The following is a 14,858-nucleotide window of genomic DNA, read 5'->3' as shown; positions in this document are numbered from 1 at the left end:
AGTGGGGTACCGCAAGGTTCGGTGCTGGGACCCCAGCTATTTACGATATACATTAATGACTTAGACGAAGGGATTAAAAGTACCATTAGCAAATTTGCAGATGATACTAAGCTGGGGGGTAGTGTGAATTGTGAGGAAGATGCAATAAGGCTGCAGGGTGACTTGGACAGGTTGTGAAAGTGGGCGGATACATGGCAGATGCAGTTTAATGTAGATAAGTGTGAGGTTATTCACTTTGGAAGTAAGAATAGAAAGGCAGATTATTATCTGAATGGTGTCAAGTTAGGAGGAGGGGGAGTTCAACGAGATCTGGGTGTCCTAGTGCATCAGTCAATGAAAGGAAGCATGCAGGTACAGCAGGCAGTGAAGAAAGCCAATGGAATGTTGGCCTTCATAACAAGAGGAGTTGAGTATAGGAGCAAAGAGGTCCTTCTACAGTTGTACCGGGCCCTGGTGAGACCGCACCTGGAGTACTGTGTGCAGTTTTGGTCTCCAAATTTGAGGAAGGATATTCTTGCTATGGAGGGCGTGCAGCGTAGGTTCACTAGGTTAAATCCCGGAATGGCGGGACTGTCATATGTTGAAAGGCTGGAGCGATTGGGCTTGTATACACTGGAATTTAGAAGGATGAGGGGGGATCGTATTGAAACATATAAGATAATTAGGGGATTGGACACATTAGAGGCAGGAAACATGTTCCCAATGTTGGGGGAGTCCAGCACAAGGGGCCACAGTTTAAGAATAAGGGGTAGGCCATTTAGAACGGAGATGAGGAAGAACTTTTTCAGTCAGAGAGTGGTGGTGTGGAATTCTCTGCCTCAGAAGGCAGTGGAGGCCAGTTCGTTGGATGCTTTCAAGAGAGAGCTGGATAGAGCTCTTAAGGATAGCGGAGTGAGGGGGTATGGGGAGAAGGCAGGAACGGGGTACTGATTGAGAGTGATCAGCCATGATCGCATTGAATGGCGGTGCTGGCTCGAAGAGCTGAATGGCCTACTCCTGCACCTATTGTCTATTGTCTATTGTCTATGTGCTGAGATCACCTGTTTTCCCCATTCATTTGCAGTGAGCATCCCAAATTATGCATCTTTCCCATCATTCAGTTATCGCCTCTGTGAATCAGTTTAAATGTTTTCTTCCAAATTATGTTACATGAGGAGCAATATTGTGCTGTTGCAACAATAGTGGTGGAATTGGATAAAGATTGCACTGAGAAAACTAACATTTCAAGAGAACCTGTCACTGTGTGGAAGATCACAGTTCTGGTCCCCCTAATATCAGAAGGATGTGGAGGCTTTGGAAAGGGTGTAGAGGAGGTTTACCAATAGGATGCTAAGATTAGAGGGTATTTGCCATAAGGAGAGGCTGGACAGACTTAGGTTGTTTTCTCTGGAACTCTAGAGGTTAATAGGAGACCTGATAAAGATATATATAATTATGAGAGTTAAAAGTAGAGTAGACAGTCAGAAATGTCTCCCCAGGATGGAAATATCAAATACTAGAGGGCATAGCTTTAAAGTGAGAGGGGCAAAATTTAAAGAAGATGTCCAGGACACATTATTTTTAATGCAGAAGATGGCGGGAGCCTGGTACACATTGCCAGGAGTGGTGGTGAAGGCAGATACGATAGTGGTGTTGAGGCTGTTGGATAGGCACGTGGATATGCAGAGAATGGAGGCCTATGGATCACGTGCAGGCAGATAAGAGTTTGTCTTGGCATCATGTTCATCGCATAAAATAGCTGTAAAGGTCTGCGCAAGACGAATACTCATTAAGCAGAAAAAGGGCCATGAATCATTTTTTGCTGTCAACAATAAAGTCATTTTTATTGATCCACTCTCAGTAAGACTGTATAGGATTATACAAAAATACATTACATTGATGTTGCCGGCAAAATGCAACACATGTAGAACAGACAGAGCATTTAAACGATCCACTGAAGTTATTTGTCTGTTCCAAATGTACAAGTTCTTCTGACTGGAACTGGCAAAGGCATCCAAACCTCAAACAGATACACACACAAATGTGCACACACACACACACACACACACACACACACACACACACCACACACACTGCGCCAGCTGAAAGCAGACCTGCCATGGAGAGTGCACCACACACCTGGGGCAGGAAACAGTCCCAATCCTACGTAAACAGTGTAGAAATGGGCATAAAGAAATAACAGGGCCATTTACAGTCTCACATCCACATCCTTCTCTCCCCTTGCTCCCAGCTCACAGCTGCTGCTGCCCTGAGCCTGCAATGAATGGGATCATTGAAGCCTCCCCACCAGTGCAGTTTAATGAGCCTTCTGTTAACACCATCTTGCTCCTTGCTTTGCACTGGTTGGGGGAAAGATTTGTATGTTCTTTTACATTCGACTGTTTCCAAACCCTACTCCAGAGTCTCCTATGCTGAGAGACATTTGGGATGAAAGGGCTCCTGTTGAAACATTAACTTTACATCCTCTCTTCATATGTTAACAGACCTGCTGTGTCATTTCGATTTGAATCTTCTAAAAATCTCGCTATAATTCAGAGATTAGGGCTAAATTAGGGCTGAATTCTCCAATCATTTCAAGTTGAGGAGGAAAGTTTTCAATAACACCAGAGTCGTCACCCTTAGCTTTGGTCCAAATGTAGGCCCCGTCTCACAAAATGCTTTCAAGTTGTAGTTGCAGATTAGATGCACAAAATGGCAACTGATGAATTTGAACATTCACACGGGGGATTTTTGCCCATTTATCCCACTCTGGTTCATTTGCAGCTAACGGTCCATGTCTAACGGTCATTAGACAGAGAGACCTTTTTACGAGCATTTCACAGGCAGATTGCTAGGTGCCTGAGTTGGAATTCCACACTTGGCATTGAAGGGAAAAGTAACAACAATCTGAAGAATGTCAGAGTGCAATATCGCACATACATTTAAAATGAAAGGCAGTACACATAAGAGGACAGTTACAAAGTACAGAGATTTCTTTGTCGTCACAAAATGTCTCCCTTATATTATCAATGAGTATAAATGTTAACTTCAATCTGAACAAGGTCTCCTTGAATTCATACCAAACTTGGCCTTTCAAAAAGGTCGTTCATGGTTAGTGTCGGCGATGTCGGGCTCTTGAATCGTCATTGTACTCCTAGAATGAATGCAATCATTGATTTAGTGAATCTAGGTTTAAACAAGTTTTTTTTCCTGTTGATACATAAATATGGAAATTGCCAATTAAGAAAAAAAAAATCCAAGTTTACACTCACCTTTAAGACACCAAGCAAGGATTCTTCTGAGGTGTATTTCAGTTGCAATAAAATATACATCACCTACTGTATGTTATGTCAAAGATCTCAGACTTAACTTCTCAAAAAACTTTAGACTTTTAGACTTTAGAAATACAGCGTGGAAACAGGCTCTTCAGCCCACCGAGTCCACACTGAACATCAATCACTTGCACTATCCAACAAGCTAGGGACAATTTACAATTTTGCAGAAGGCAATTAACTTACAGTATAAATCTTCTCGTCTTTGGACTGTGGGGGGAAACAGGAGCACCCAGAGAAAACCCACGCGGTCACAGGAAGAACATACAAACAGAAGCCATAGTAAGGAATGAACCCGGGTCTCTAACACTGTAAGGTAGCAGCTCTACTGCTGAGCCATTGTGCTGCCCTTTATTTAAATATTGAAATAATATTGGTCAAGAAATACAAAAGTTATTAATGTCGTAAAATATGGATGTGAGACAAGGCTCAATCTTTCTGAGTGGTTCTTCTCAAACATTTGTTGTATAAGAATAATAGAAGAGTCAGATATCATGCTCAGACAGTTGTGTTGTGGTGCATCAATATTGAGCAAGACAATCTGGTGCATATATAGCAGAGAAACAGGCCTTTCAGCCAGTTGTGGCCATGCTGACCACCTCCTCTGCTGTGGATATTCAACTGTTTGCCCAAGTACTTCATAAATGTTGTGAGAGTCTCTGCTTCCTCCACCATTCCCTCAGGCAGTGCATTCCAGATTCCAAACATCCTCGGCTAAAAATAAAATGTCTTCAGATTCTTTCTAACCCACTCAATCCTCAACTTAAACCTTTCTCTTATGGGTTTCTACGTTAGGAGGAGAGTTTCTCACCATCCACCCTATCTATGCCCCTCAAAGTTCTCCATACTTCTATCTCCCTTGGCTTCAAAGAAAGCTTGTACCAAGTATGCATGCACTAAGGCGGTAACACGTGTGGACATGGTAATGAGGAAGGCCTGTGGTATTCTTGCATTCATCAGCTTCAGCAGTGTAGGAGTTGGGACAGATGAACAAAACATTGGAAATGCCAGATTTGGAGTAGGGTGTGGAGTTTTGGATCACCATACTACAGGAAGGACGTGATTAAGCTGGAGGGAGTGACACAATGACAATAGCTTCTAACCTCAAAACCCACTGTAGGAATGAATGTAACGTGACTGAGGCTGTGAAGGATGGTTTGAACAGTCAGTCGATCTAGATAGAGATCAGCAGTGGTCATTTCTGAATACAAAAAAAATATATAGGAATTTGGATGCTTCCAAATCCTTAGCCAATGCTATTTTTAATCCAAAGTAGGTCAGTTTGCTTACCCTTGATGACTCCTCATTCGATAATTCTCCTGAGATGGTTCTCATCTGCGTAAAAATACATATGTTTAGCACAGAGGAATCAATAAAAGATGTCCATATAGCAAAGTGGAATCAATGATCAAACAATGCTGAAACACAATATGCCGCCCTCCTCACAATTGTCCACGACAAGGTCCACAAGAATTCTGATGACCAGATCTTATCCAAACAGTGTGGATAGTCCTTGTGCTTTTAACCAGCAGCTCACCAAATCAAGAGGTTGGGGTGCACCAGTGATGTTTGGGAGGAAGGAATGAGTCAAACCTACTGCTCTCTCTCTCTCTCTCTCTCTCTCTCTCTCTCTCTCTCTCTCTCTTTTTTTTTTTTTTTTTCTTTCAAAGACTTTATTCAGCACAATCACATGATACATCACATCAAAACCACACTCAGAGGTTACAAAACATCAGTTAATCATTATAATACAACATTGCCTTCATTATTTACAATGCTCTCAACCCCCCGTGGTGACCAGCGCCCTCGGAAGGCCTCCATATTCCCCGTGATCACCGCGTGTTCCCTCTCTAGGGACACGCGCGCACGGACGTAGGCCCGGAAGAGGGGGAGGCAGCCGACTCTGGCAAGACCATCGACCGCCCGCTGCCTGGACCCACGAATGGCCATCTTGGCCAAGCCCAGGAGCAAACCGACAGGGAAATCCCACCCTCCTGACCGGCCCTCCCCACTCCCAGCCCCGAGCCCAAACACCAGGATCGTAGGACTGAAATGCAGCCAAAACTTGAGGAGCAACCCCTTCAGATACTCATACAGGAGCAGCAACCTCACACACTCCATGTACATGTGGAACACGGACTCTTCCTCGCCGCAGAAAATACAGGCGGCCGGCGTGTCCGTGAACCGGCTCAAAAATTTATTACACACAACGGCTCTGTGCAACACTCTCCACCCCAGGTCCCCGATGTAAAGGGGGAGGACACCCTTGTAGAGAGACCTCCACTGGGGACCGCCTCCGCCATCAGGTGGTAACACGGATCGCCACGGCGTATCCGGACGGAAGACGAAGGCGAGGAGGTGCAGAGTGTGCAGGAGCATCCTATACAGTAAACGTCTGCCTGCATCACGGAACGGCACGCTGGGCATCTGGGAGAGGCGGCTCAAGTTGTGTGGGGCCGGCTCCCGGGAAATATTCCGGAGCCTGGGCCCGATGAGCAGTTCCGGCGGAGCGGGGGTAAGCTCGGCCGGAATCACTCCAAGCTCACGCCGCTCCCCAACACCCCCCGTGACAGCGTGAGGACCGGCCCCCACCACAGCCACATCACCCCCCTCCCCCTGAGGAGCAACGCGCTGACTGAAGATGACCAAATTCCTCACTCTCAACACATCGCGGTAAAAGCTTGGCATGTCCCGTGTGGCGGGTCGGCTGATGCCCGCCACCGGGAGCCGCCAAACCCCCCTTAGGCACTGGCCCTGGCGGAAAAAATACGTGGCCAGAGCGTGCCACCTGGGAGGGTGCTCCGCGTACACGTACCTCCGCAGAGTCCTGAGACGGAGAGCCGCCACCTGGGTACGCACGCATACCAAGGACTGGCCACCCTCCTCTAGCGGGAGACTCAGGACTGCGGCTGAGACCCAGTGTTTCCTCCCTCCCCAAAAGAAATCCACTAACCTCTTCTGTACAGCATTTACAAAGGTAGAGGGCGGGACAAGAGTGGCCAGCCGGTACCATAACATTGAGGCCACCAGTCTCTCTCTCTCTCTCTCTCTCTCTCTCTCTCTCTCTCTCTCTCTCTCTCTCTCTCTCTCTCTCTCTCTCTCTCTCTCTCTCTCTCTCTCTCTCTCTCTCTCTCTCTCTCTCTCTCTCTCTCTCTCTCTCTCTCTCTCTCTCTCTCTCTCTCTCTCTCTCTCTCTCTCTCTCTCTCTCTCTCTCTCTCTCTCTCTCTCTCTCTCTCTCTCTCTCTCTCTCTCTCTCTCTCTCTCTCTCTCTCTCTCTCTCTCTCTCTCTCTCTCTCTCTCTCTTTCTCTCTCTCTCTTGTAAGATTTGAGAAGTTTTCCCTCATTCTGAAATCAACACAAAACCAAAGAGCTGCAGTTTGGACATTTTAAACGGGAGACTGGGGCTGATAGCGGAGAAAGGCTGCAGTCAGTTTACCAAAGGATGTCACAATCTGTGGGTCCTAAAATGGCTGCAGGACCTCGTGACCAGCCACAAAAAAAAAGGTAAAAACCTTACATCCCAGTCTCTAGGTTTTCTGCAAAGCCATGGCCAGAACAAAGGATGGGTATTGGCCATGCAGAAACCTACGAAACCAGGTCGGAGTCCAGACACTGGGGCGCTGACATCAGCATACTCACAATGCCCCAAGCCGACCTAAACAGTTCATCTCAGTGAGGGGGCACAATAGCCCATAGAAAACTACCTGGTAGGTGATGGGAAACCAGTTAACACCCATCACCTCACAATGAAATCCCAATTTACACCTTCTGGCCATCCCCGGTATCCCCGAACATAAGCGCAGATCAGAAGAAAACCTCATACATATCTTTTTGAACAAAGAGATTCCAAGATCTGGCGGGAGATAGGACGGGTCAGAAACAGTATAACTGGCCACTACTTTTGGGTTTTAAACAAAAGAAGAAATACTGGAAGAAGAAGCTGAAGCTAGAAGAAAACCTGCAAGAAACGCAAGCAGGCAAGAAGACGGACAGGAGGCAAGAAGCGCAGAGAAAACCGGGTTCGAAGTCAACTGAAGTGAAGAAGAAATACTGGAAGAAGAAGCTGAAGCTAGAAGAAAACCTGCAAGAAACGCAAGCAGGCAAGAAAACGAATGCAGGAGGAAGAAAAGACAGGCAAGAAAAACGGATGCAAGAGAGAGGAACAGGCACGCAACTCGAGGAGAAATACTGCCAAACGAACAGCCAGTAACCCCAGTAATAGCCCCATGGTGAGCATGCATTCCAAATCCTACATATCCTGGACATAGTTTAGTGTAGAGGGGAGGGTGGTTGTGAATAAACGTTGGGTGTGTACTAAAATATGTGTTGGTCAAGGTTGCGATGCGTCGTGCGTTCCCCATCTTACAGTCGTGTGTGTGTCTTGCAGAACTGTGTTTAAGAATTCATAAGTAAAAGGTATTCGTGTATGTGTCTTATAGAACTGTGTGTGTTTTATGATTCATAGTTATAAGTATTCGTGTGATTCGGTATGTGTTTCATAGACATGTATTATAGAACTGTATAAGTATTCATGGACAATAGTCCCAAGTGCTGAATAAAAGCCTTTTTCATTTAAACCCTGGTTTTAAAATCTGGTCTGGTTGAATTTTTTCTGCACTATAAGAGCTCCTGCATCTAAGCCCAGTGTCTAGAACCGTAAGGGGTGAGTGGGTCGAACCACTCACGGGGAACCAGTGTGCACGGCCTGGTCAAGGGATCAGAGCAAGGCACGGGGACCTTAGGTCGGGCGAAAGCTCGGCGCAGAAACCCCTTACACTCTCTGGAACTGAGCTGTGGCTTGGGGATAATGTTCAAGCTGCTCGTTGTCCCATAATTTGCATGTTCGTGGAGTGGGTGCCAGCATCTTTGAGAGCCCGGATAAGGACACTCCAAACATTTACAGTAAAGATTTTTCCAATGGGCCCTGAAAATTCAATTTAACTTCAACTGATGGATACTCTGTAAGGAACTGATTGGCTATCCTAACTAAGCTCACTCTTGGGGTATTAAATTGGCAAAATCGACCCCCTTTGGAAAGAGGTCTGAAAAGCCAGGAGCATTGTATCTTGGTCCCTCCTTCCCACCACTGGAGTTTCTAATAATCAATGTTTACCTCTATTTGCTGTCAGTTCAACTTGCTTTTGGAAAAAGAATGTGGGTAGAAATTCATGGCATAATATCATCTAAATAGTCAATAGCACATGGCTGTTTTAAACTCATTCAGTAAATAGAAAATGAAGTAATAGAATTATAGAGAGATGTAGCACAATTCTTTAGTCCACCGTGTCCACACTGCCTCGCAAGCACCCATTTACACTGATGCTAACATAACCTATTGGATTCTCCCCACATTCCCATCTACCTTACCCAGGTTCCACCCCTCACCCACATACTCTTGGGGGCAATTTACAGCTGCCAACTAACCTACCACACCGCCCCCCCCCCCCCCTCCAGAAACCAGAGCACCAATAGGAAATACACGTGGTCACACGAAGAACATGGAAACGCTACATTGTCTAGACCCAAGGGTTAGCATTGAACCTGGGCCACAGAAGCTTTGAGGGAACAGCTCTACCAGATCTACTCTGCTGCCTAACAAGTGTACGGATTTCTGGAGAGTTGTTTCCTCTTATTAAAACTGAGTAAGATTTATTTTTGAATGTGAATGCAGTAATATGGACAGTTTTTTGACAAGCAGTCTCATTGCTGATCATTGGAGAACATTAAATGGTGTAGATTAAGAGTTCTGTGGTTTATAGCTTGTCGGACTTTATTTCTACTATAGATTCTAAAGGACGAACATTATGTTAGGGTGACTTGAGAAAGGGTCATAATGGCCCATTTTAAGTTCTCAGAACATCATGAATTTACCTCTTCGCTGCTGTTGATTAATTCTGAAGATCCTCCATTGATGTGGAATCTTTGATGTGGCTTTCTGTAGCCTTTTCCCCTTTTGGGCGGCTTGCTTGATCCCTTTGTTTCTGCAGCTGGTTGACTCTGACCTTTGCCTCCTTTGGATGGTACTCCATTAACCTTCACCTTTTCCACCGAGTCTCCATTACCCTTGGCTTTCCCGAAGCCATGACATTCCACATCCACGTCCAGGACGTCATCAGCCAAATATTTCACTCGGCTTCTGCAGCTAGCAGTCTCCTGAGAAAACAGAAATCTTGAAGATCACTCCTGTGTTTAACTACTGGACTCTGAAAAATCTTATGTTGTATCAACATATCTCCACGAGTTGCAGATGAAGATTCCTTGGATAAAATGGACACACAAACATGATTGTGCTTTCTCTTAGTATTGTTCTGACAATATTCCAAATGAAAACTTGGCCAGCTTAGTCTCCAGTGAAATAAGCAAGTGGGGATTGTTTAACAGAGAGATATTGTGCTCTTGAAGATTTGTGGTGAATCTTGAGGAGGTCAGAAAAGATCCTTTCAACCATTTCCCTATTCAGAACAGTGCAAAACTAAGGGATTGCATAGCTTCTGGGTGGAATGTGTTGGATGTTCTATTATATAATGATGCACAAGGTTTTGCAAAAATACTTGGGATGAGCTTGGTCTGGTATTTTTTTCATGGTGTTCATTTTTTGTTTGTCCATTGGTGATGCTTGGGAGGAAAATGTTGGCCTCTCTAAGCCTGGACAAATTTCTGGCCTTTATACCATTATTTTAGTAGGTAGTGTCATCTAAAGAGCCTGGAAGGAAGGGTGGGGCTGGAGAGTGGCAAGAGCAGATCTGGCTGCTACCTAGATGGGGATGAGACTACAATCTCTTGTGGTGTGGTTGATTTTTGTAATCTATCGCTCACAGCTTTATTTTTGTTATTATAAATTCTTCATTTCTCATGAGCCATTAGCAGAAAGCAAACAGAGAAGAATAAGCATATGCAGAATGAGCTAAAGTACATCAATATGTCATTTTGCAATTTGGCCAACTCCATTTCTACCCATCAATGTAAGTTGGTCCAAGGAGAGATGAGAACGTCAGCCTAACAATGGGAAATTGCGATTAAGGCCTTAATTTGCCTTCTCAGTAATTTGGCAGATTTCTCTCCCCTTCCCTGCCCCCTTCTCTCTCTATATCATGCACACAAACACTTTAAGGCAAAAGATTTCTGTATTTCAGTTGTCCACAGTGCTCAGAACAGTGATCATGCTGGGCTGATTGCCTGGAATCTTGAACATTTCAGATGACAAGCTCACCAGAGAACGAAGACACTGCTTTCTCTCTTTAATGAAAAGAGGTGAGGAGGTCACAGGCTTAGGACGGACATACTCCTGGTAATCAAGGGTGTGTAGTATTTGCATTCATGAATTAAATGTTTCACGTTGATTGTTAGTAATTTTAAAGCCAAGCACTGAGCTGGGAATGTACAACCACAGTACTTACAGCGATTCTCACTGGTCGGAAGATGCAGCTGGAATCATCAAATTCCAGCCCGGAATTTTTGGAGCAGACTGTTTCTTGAACAGAAAATGCTAAGTCCACGTTGTAGGAGATTTTTCCTGTGGGAGAAAGCTACACAAAGAAATAGATGTCAGTAATAAGCTCCCAAACATGATCATCTGCTATGCCTTGAGCTATATCAGTTGTTGCTTTCAACACTGCATATGGAAAACTGCCAGTGTTACTGTTAGGCTGGCTCCTGGTTTGCATGATGGGGCATCTGGAAGCCTACAGAAATATTGTTGGATTGCCAGGCAACCTATGAACAACATTATCTGTAACAAGTGATCAGAGCAGGCAACACTCAATTATTTTGACCTCAGGCAATTCTCCGACTGGCGGCCAGACCACTTGTCAGGTTTCTGGGGATGCTCAGAACTGGCAAATGGCACTTAGAAGCAAAACATTGTCAGCACAGAGACGCAAACCACACGATGAGATCTGATTAAACTCAAAATCGCATTAAATAAATTAAATCAGCGAGTCATTCAGGTAGAAGTTAATAGCATGGGTGGCTGTTGTAGCCAGGGTAGCAAGAGGAGGGTGCGAGGATGGAGTCTCTCATCATAAAGTGGGCAGTGTTATTGTGAGAGTTTATGGAGGGTTGTTGTGGTCATGAGAGATTGGGTTATGATCATAATGGATGGGATATGAGTGCAGGAAGTGCAGGTCTTGCACAAGGATTACTAAAGGACAGGATTTACAGGGTGGGGTTGTGGTCACTGGAAGCATGTGTTGTCTTCCTGTAGATCTAGCCTTCTTAGAGAGGTGTGATAGGGGAATGGAAAGTGGTTATCGTGATCGTGAGGATGATTATGATCCTCCGTAGGGGATGGATTGTTAATTCAGGATCTGCAATTGTGAGTACTAGTTGTAACTGGGGGAAAGTGGTAATTACAGGAAGACCTGGATTGCAGAGAGTCGTGATAGAGTATGGAATGTTGTCAACAGGTTTTCACAGGTTCGTGGATCTAGTGCCTGAAGGTGAGATGCCATGATCATAGACAGTCTCTGAACATGGTGACTGTAATCGGCAGCTGGGTGCATAGAGCCATAGCATGGCTCTATGTGATATGTATATGGTGGAAGGAGGTGATACTCGTAAACATTTTCCTTGGAACACTGAGGAAGCAAACCCACTGATCCTGACCATGCACAAACAGCCTAATCCTTAATGCTCTGGGCATCTTCATCTTGGCCTTCAGATGCTACAGAGTAGAATGGTCATGGGTCTCAGCCCAGGAAGCTATTGTACAACAACCTCTGATGTGTGCTGTGGAGTCCCAGTTTGATTCAGGTACATAAAGGTCCCCTATTGATAATTATCCTGGTAGTTATTTTCAAAAGAGCAAAGAGGGAGATAAAGAAATATTTCGGTAGGAACTGCAGATGCTGGAGATAGACACAAAATGCTGGAATAATTCAGCAGGACAGGCAGCATGTTCCATTCCTTCTCTTCAGAGATGCTGCCTTTCTCATTGAGTTACTCCAGCATTTTGTGTCTATCTTCGGGGGATAAAGGAAGATGGTTTCTCAGCAAACCTTCAAGGAACTGTACATTCTCCTCACAAATTTTACTCTAATCAGAATCAAAGAATGCTTTATGTCCAACCATGGTCCGTGCTCAGTAGAGTGATTTGCACAATATTTTGCTCCTACTCATAGCCAATGTTTAACTTCAGCCAGTAATATGTATCCAGAGTTTAAGCAGCAAAGCACCAACAAATTACAGCTCATTCAAAACGCCGCAGCCCAGCTTTTAACAAATACCAAGAAAAGGGAACATACTGTGTCACCACACTTTTATATTCCCTTCATTGGCTCCTTGTGAGAGCCAGGATAGACTATAAAGCCCTCCTTCTTGTCTATAAAGCCCAAAATGGCTTAGGAGCAGCATATTTTTACAGAGTCCCTCCTTCCCTATGCCCCTACTCGAACGCTCAGGTCTTCTGATGCCGGCCTGTTAGCCTCTCAATGACGCAGCAATAAGAAAATTGGTGCAGCAGCCTTTTTCAATTACGCCCCCAAGCTGTGGAATACCCTACCCAGGCCGTTGAGAGTTGACATTTTTAAACCACAGTTAAAAATGTGTCTTTTCAATCAAAGCTTTTAAATGACTTTACTTTTTCTGATGACATTGTAAAAATCACCTTTATTCTCTTGTATTTATCTCAGTGTACACTTCAGCAGCTTGCGTGCTCATATAGTACATGGGACTCTGTATTTGACCTGTGTTTTTGCTTTTTGTCCTTTTACACTCACAACTTTTTTATTTTTTATTTTATATTTTTATATAAATCTGTGCTTTTTATGTCATTAACTGTCTATGTCCTTATTTTTTTAAATTCTATTATTGTTTAGACCTGTGTTTTTGTGAAAAGCACTTTGGGTTGCATTCAGTTGTATGAAAAGTGCTATACAAATAAAAGTTATATTATATATATTATATTATAAAGCATTCAGAGACCAGAAGATGCTTACATCTGTTATTGTGCTGCTGATTATGCCACAGAGATGACTGATTTTACTTATCTCGTTCAGCTTTGTTATTGCTGCTCTCAGAGCATCCTCAGGGTTTGGTACTCCTGCAGACAGAGAAGGAACAGTTGTAGAAAATACTCTCGGATAAACTCAGCCTCTCGAGTTGGGAGGCACCATTTAATGCTCGGTGAAATAAATGAATAACAGCTGGAAGTACAGTGCACTGAACACTTTACAGTCTATTACTTTTACACAGCAGTGAATTATCGCTGACTGAAGCTCATTACCACTAACTCAGTGCTTTCTGAGGCCCTCCCTCTCCTCAGTACCTACCTGAGCAGTGGAGGATCTGCACGGCAGCGATGGCGAGGAGGAAGGATTTCATTCTGCCTCGTGTGGGATCAGCCGGCTGGGTTCTCAGAGCAAAGTTGCTGCTTCTCTTTCTCGATCTGCCTTCACCTCCCTGCCTTCGGTCTTTATATCTGCACCTCTACCGCAGTCAAACACTGACTCATGTTTGCTCAGCTTGGTGATTGTGGGCACGGAAATCTGCTGACAAGTGTCCTGTAATCTGAAAATAGTTTCCGTAACTACAGCCAGATGTTTCTGTTCTAAAAATGTTACCACTCAGTTGTAAATTTTTCAGAGTAGAAGGAACAGCAAACAACAGGAGCCCAAACAATTGGCGTCAAAATCTTCTCCTTGACAAGTCGACGTGGGATGTTGTTGTAGTGAGTTTATATTTTGAAGGATTTACTATTTCCTGAGAATATATGCCAGGCAACCAGTTTCTCCCTCATGACGCATTCAGTTTGTGCATGAAGTGTACAGTGGTAATGATCTGGACAAGAGGCTGTGGGGGGAAACAAAGCAGCTGTTGTGAAAGAGTTGGAAGCTTTTTTTTAAATTTCCAAAGCAAAACTGTACAGATCATGGAAATGGGAAGTAAAGTAGATGCTGCTGGCAATATTCATCCAGCCCAGTGCATCTGTGGAGAGAGAAACCGACCTAGTGTTTCAAGTGAAAAAGCTTTAAGAATGTTTGTTCTTACTTCCTTTTTTCTGACCTATAATCAATACTCTAATATGTTATTTCCTCAACTTATTCAACCCTTATTTTTGTGACTATATCTGGCGGGGGAGATCATCAACTGCTTGGTGAAAATCCAGATATACTCTGTCTACCAGTTCCCCCTATCTATCATACTAGTGACATCCACAAGAATCTCTGCTACATTTATCAAATACCATTACCCTTTCATAAAACTTTCATATTGATGAATCATTATGATTTTCTTGTTACCAAATTCTTATAGTTCCCAGTATAGATAACAGGCTAACACAAAAGCAGATGATGCTGTTCCGGCACCATCTATGGGGAAGCGAGCAAAGTAATGTTTCTATTTAGTGACCTTTCATCAGAACCAGTGATTACTGTAAGCGTTTTCTGTTTATATTTCTGATTTCTAGCATCTGGAGTTTTTTGCTTCAATTGATGTCACCTTTTTCATTTACAGTTCCCAGATTTCATGTTTCCTTAATTCTTTAAAAAATAGTTAGATTATGCTCCTTCCAATTAGCTAGAATTGTTTCAGAGTGTAGGGACATTTGAA

At 44.0% G+C, this 14,858-nt stretch overlaps 1 protein-coding gene across 1 annotated transcript; it reads right to left on the bottom strand.

The window, feature by feature from the left end:
- Nucleotides 1–1,834: 1,834 nt before the first annotated feature.
- Nucleotides 1,835–13,778, bottom strand: LOC144596224 (secreted phosphoprotein 24-like). The gene is made up of 6 exons (XM_078404435.1): nucleotides 13,580–13,778; nucleotides 13,247–13,350; nucleotides 10,709–10,837; nucleotides 9,183–9,464; nucleotides 4,602–4,646; nucleotides 1,835–3,133 (listed from the first exon to the last, which is right to left on the bottom strand). The coding sequence occupies exons 1-6, from the start codon at nucleotides 13,629–13,631 to the stop codon at nucleotides 3,092–3,094; spliced, it is 654 nt and encodes a 217-aa protein (XP_078260561.1). The 5' UTR covers nucleotides 13,632–13,778; the 3' UTR covers nucleotides 1,835–3,091.
- Between the last annotated feature and the right edge of the window lie 1,080 nt (nucleotides 13,779–14,858).

This window comes from Rhinoraja longicauda, chromosome 8 (genome assembly GCF_053455715.1).
Source record: "Rhinoraja longicauda isolate Sanriku21f chromosome 8, sRhiLon1.1, whole genome shotgun sequence".
Lineage (NCBI taxonomy): Eukaryota > Metazoa > Chordata > Chondrichthyes > Rajiformes > Arhynchobatidae > Rhinoraja > Rhinoraja longicauda.
Note: the sequence above shows the minus strand (reverse complement) of the source record. Positions and strands in the feature narration are given on the sequence as shown.

Coding starts and splice junctions, on each gene's coding strand:
- LOC144596224 (XM_078404435.1), bottom strand. CDS start 13,631: ATGAAATCCTTCCTCCTCGCCATCGCTGCCGTGCAGATCCTCCACTGC. Junction 13,351..13,579: donor GCAGATCCTCCACTGCTCAG/GTAGGTACTGAG, acceptor CTCTGTCTGCAG/GAGTACCAAACCCTGAGGAT. Junction 10,838..13,246: donor TCAGCAGCACAATAACAGAT/GTAAGCATCTTC, acceptor TTCTTTGTGTAG/CTTTCTCCCACAGGAAAAAT.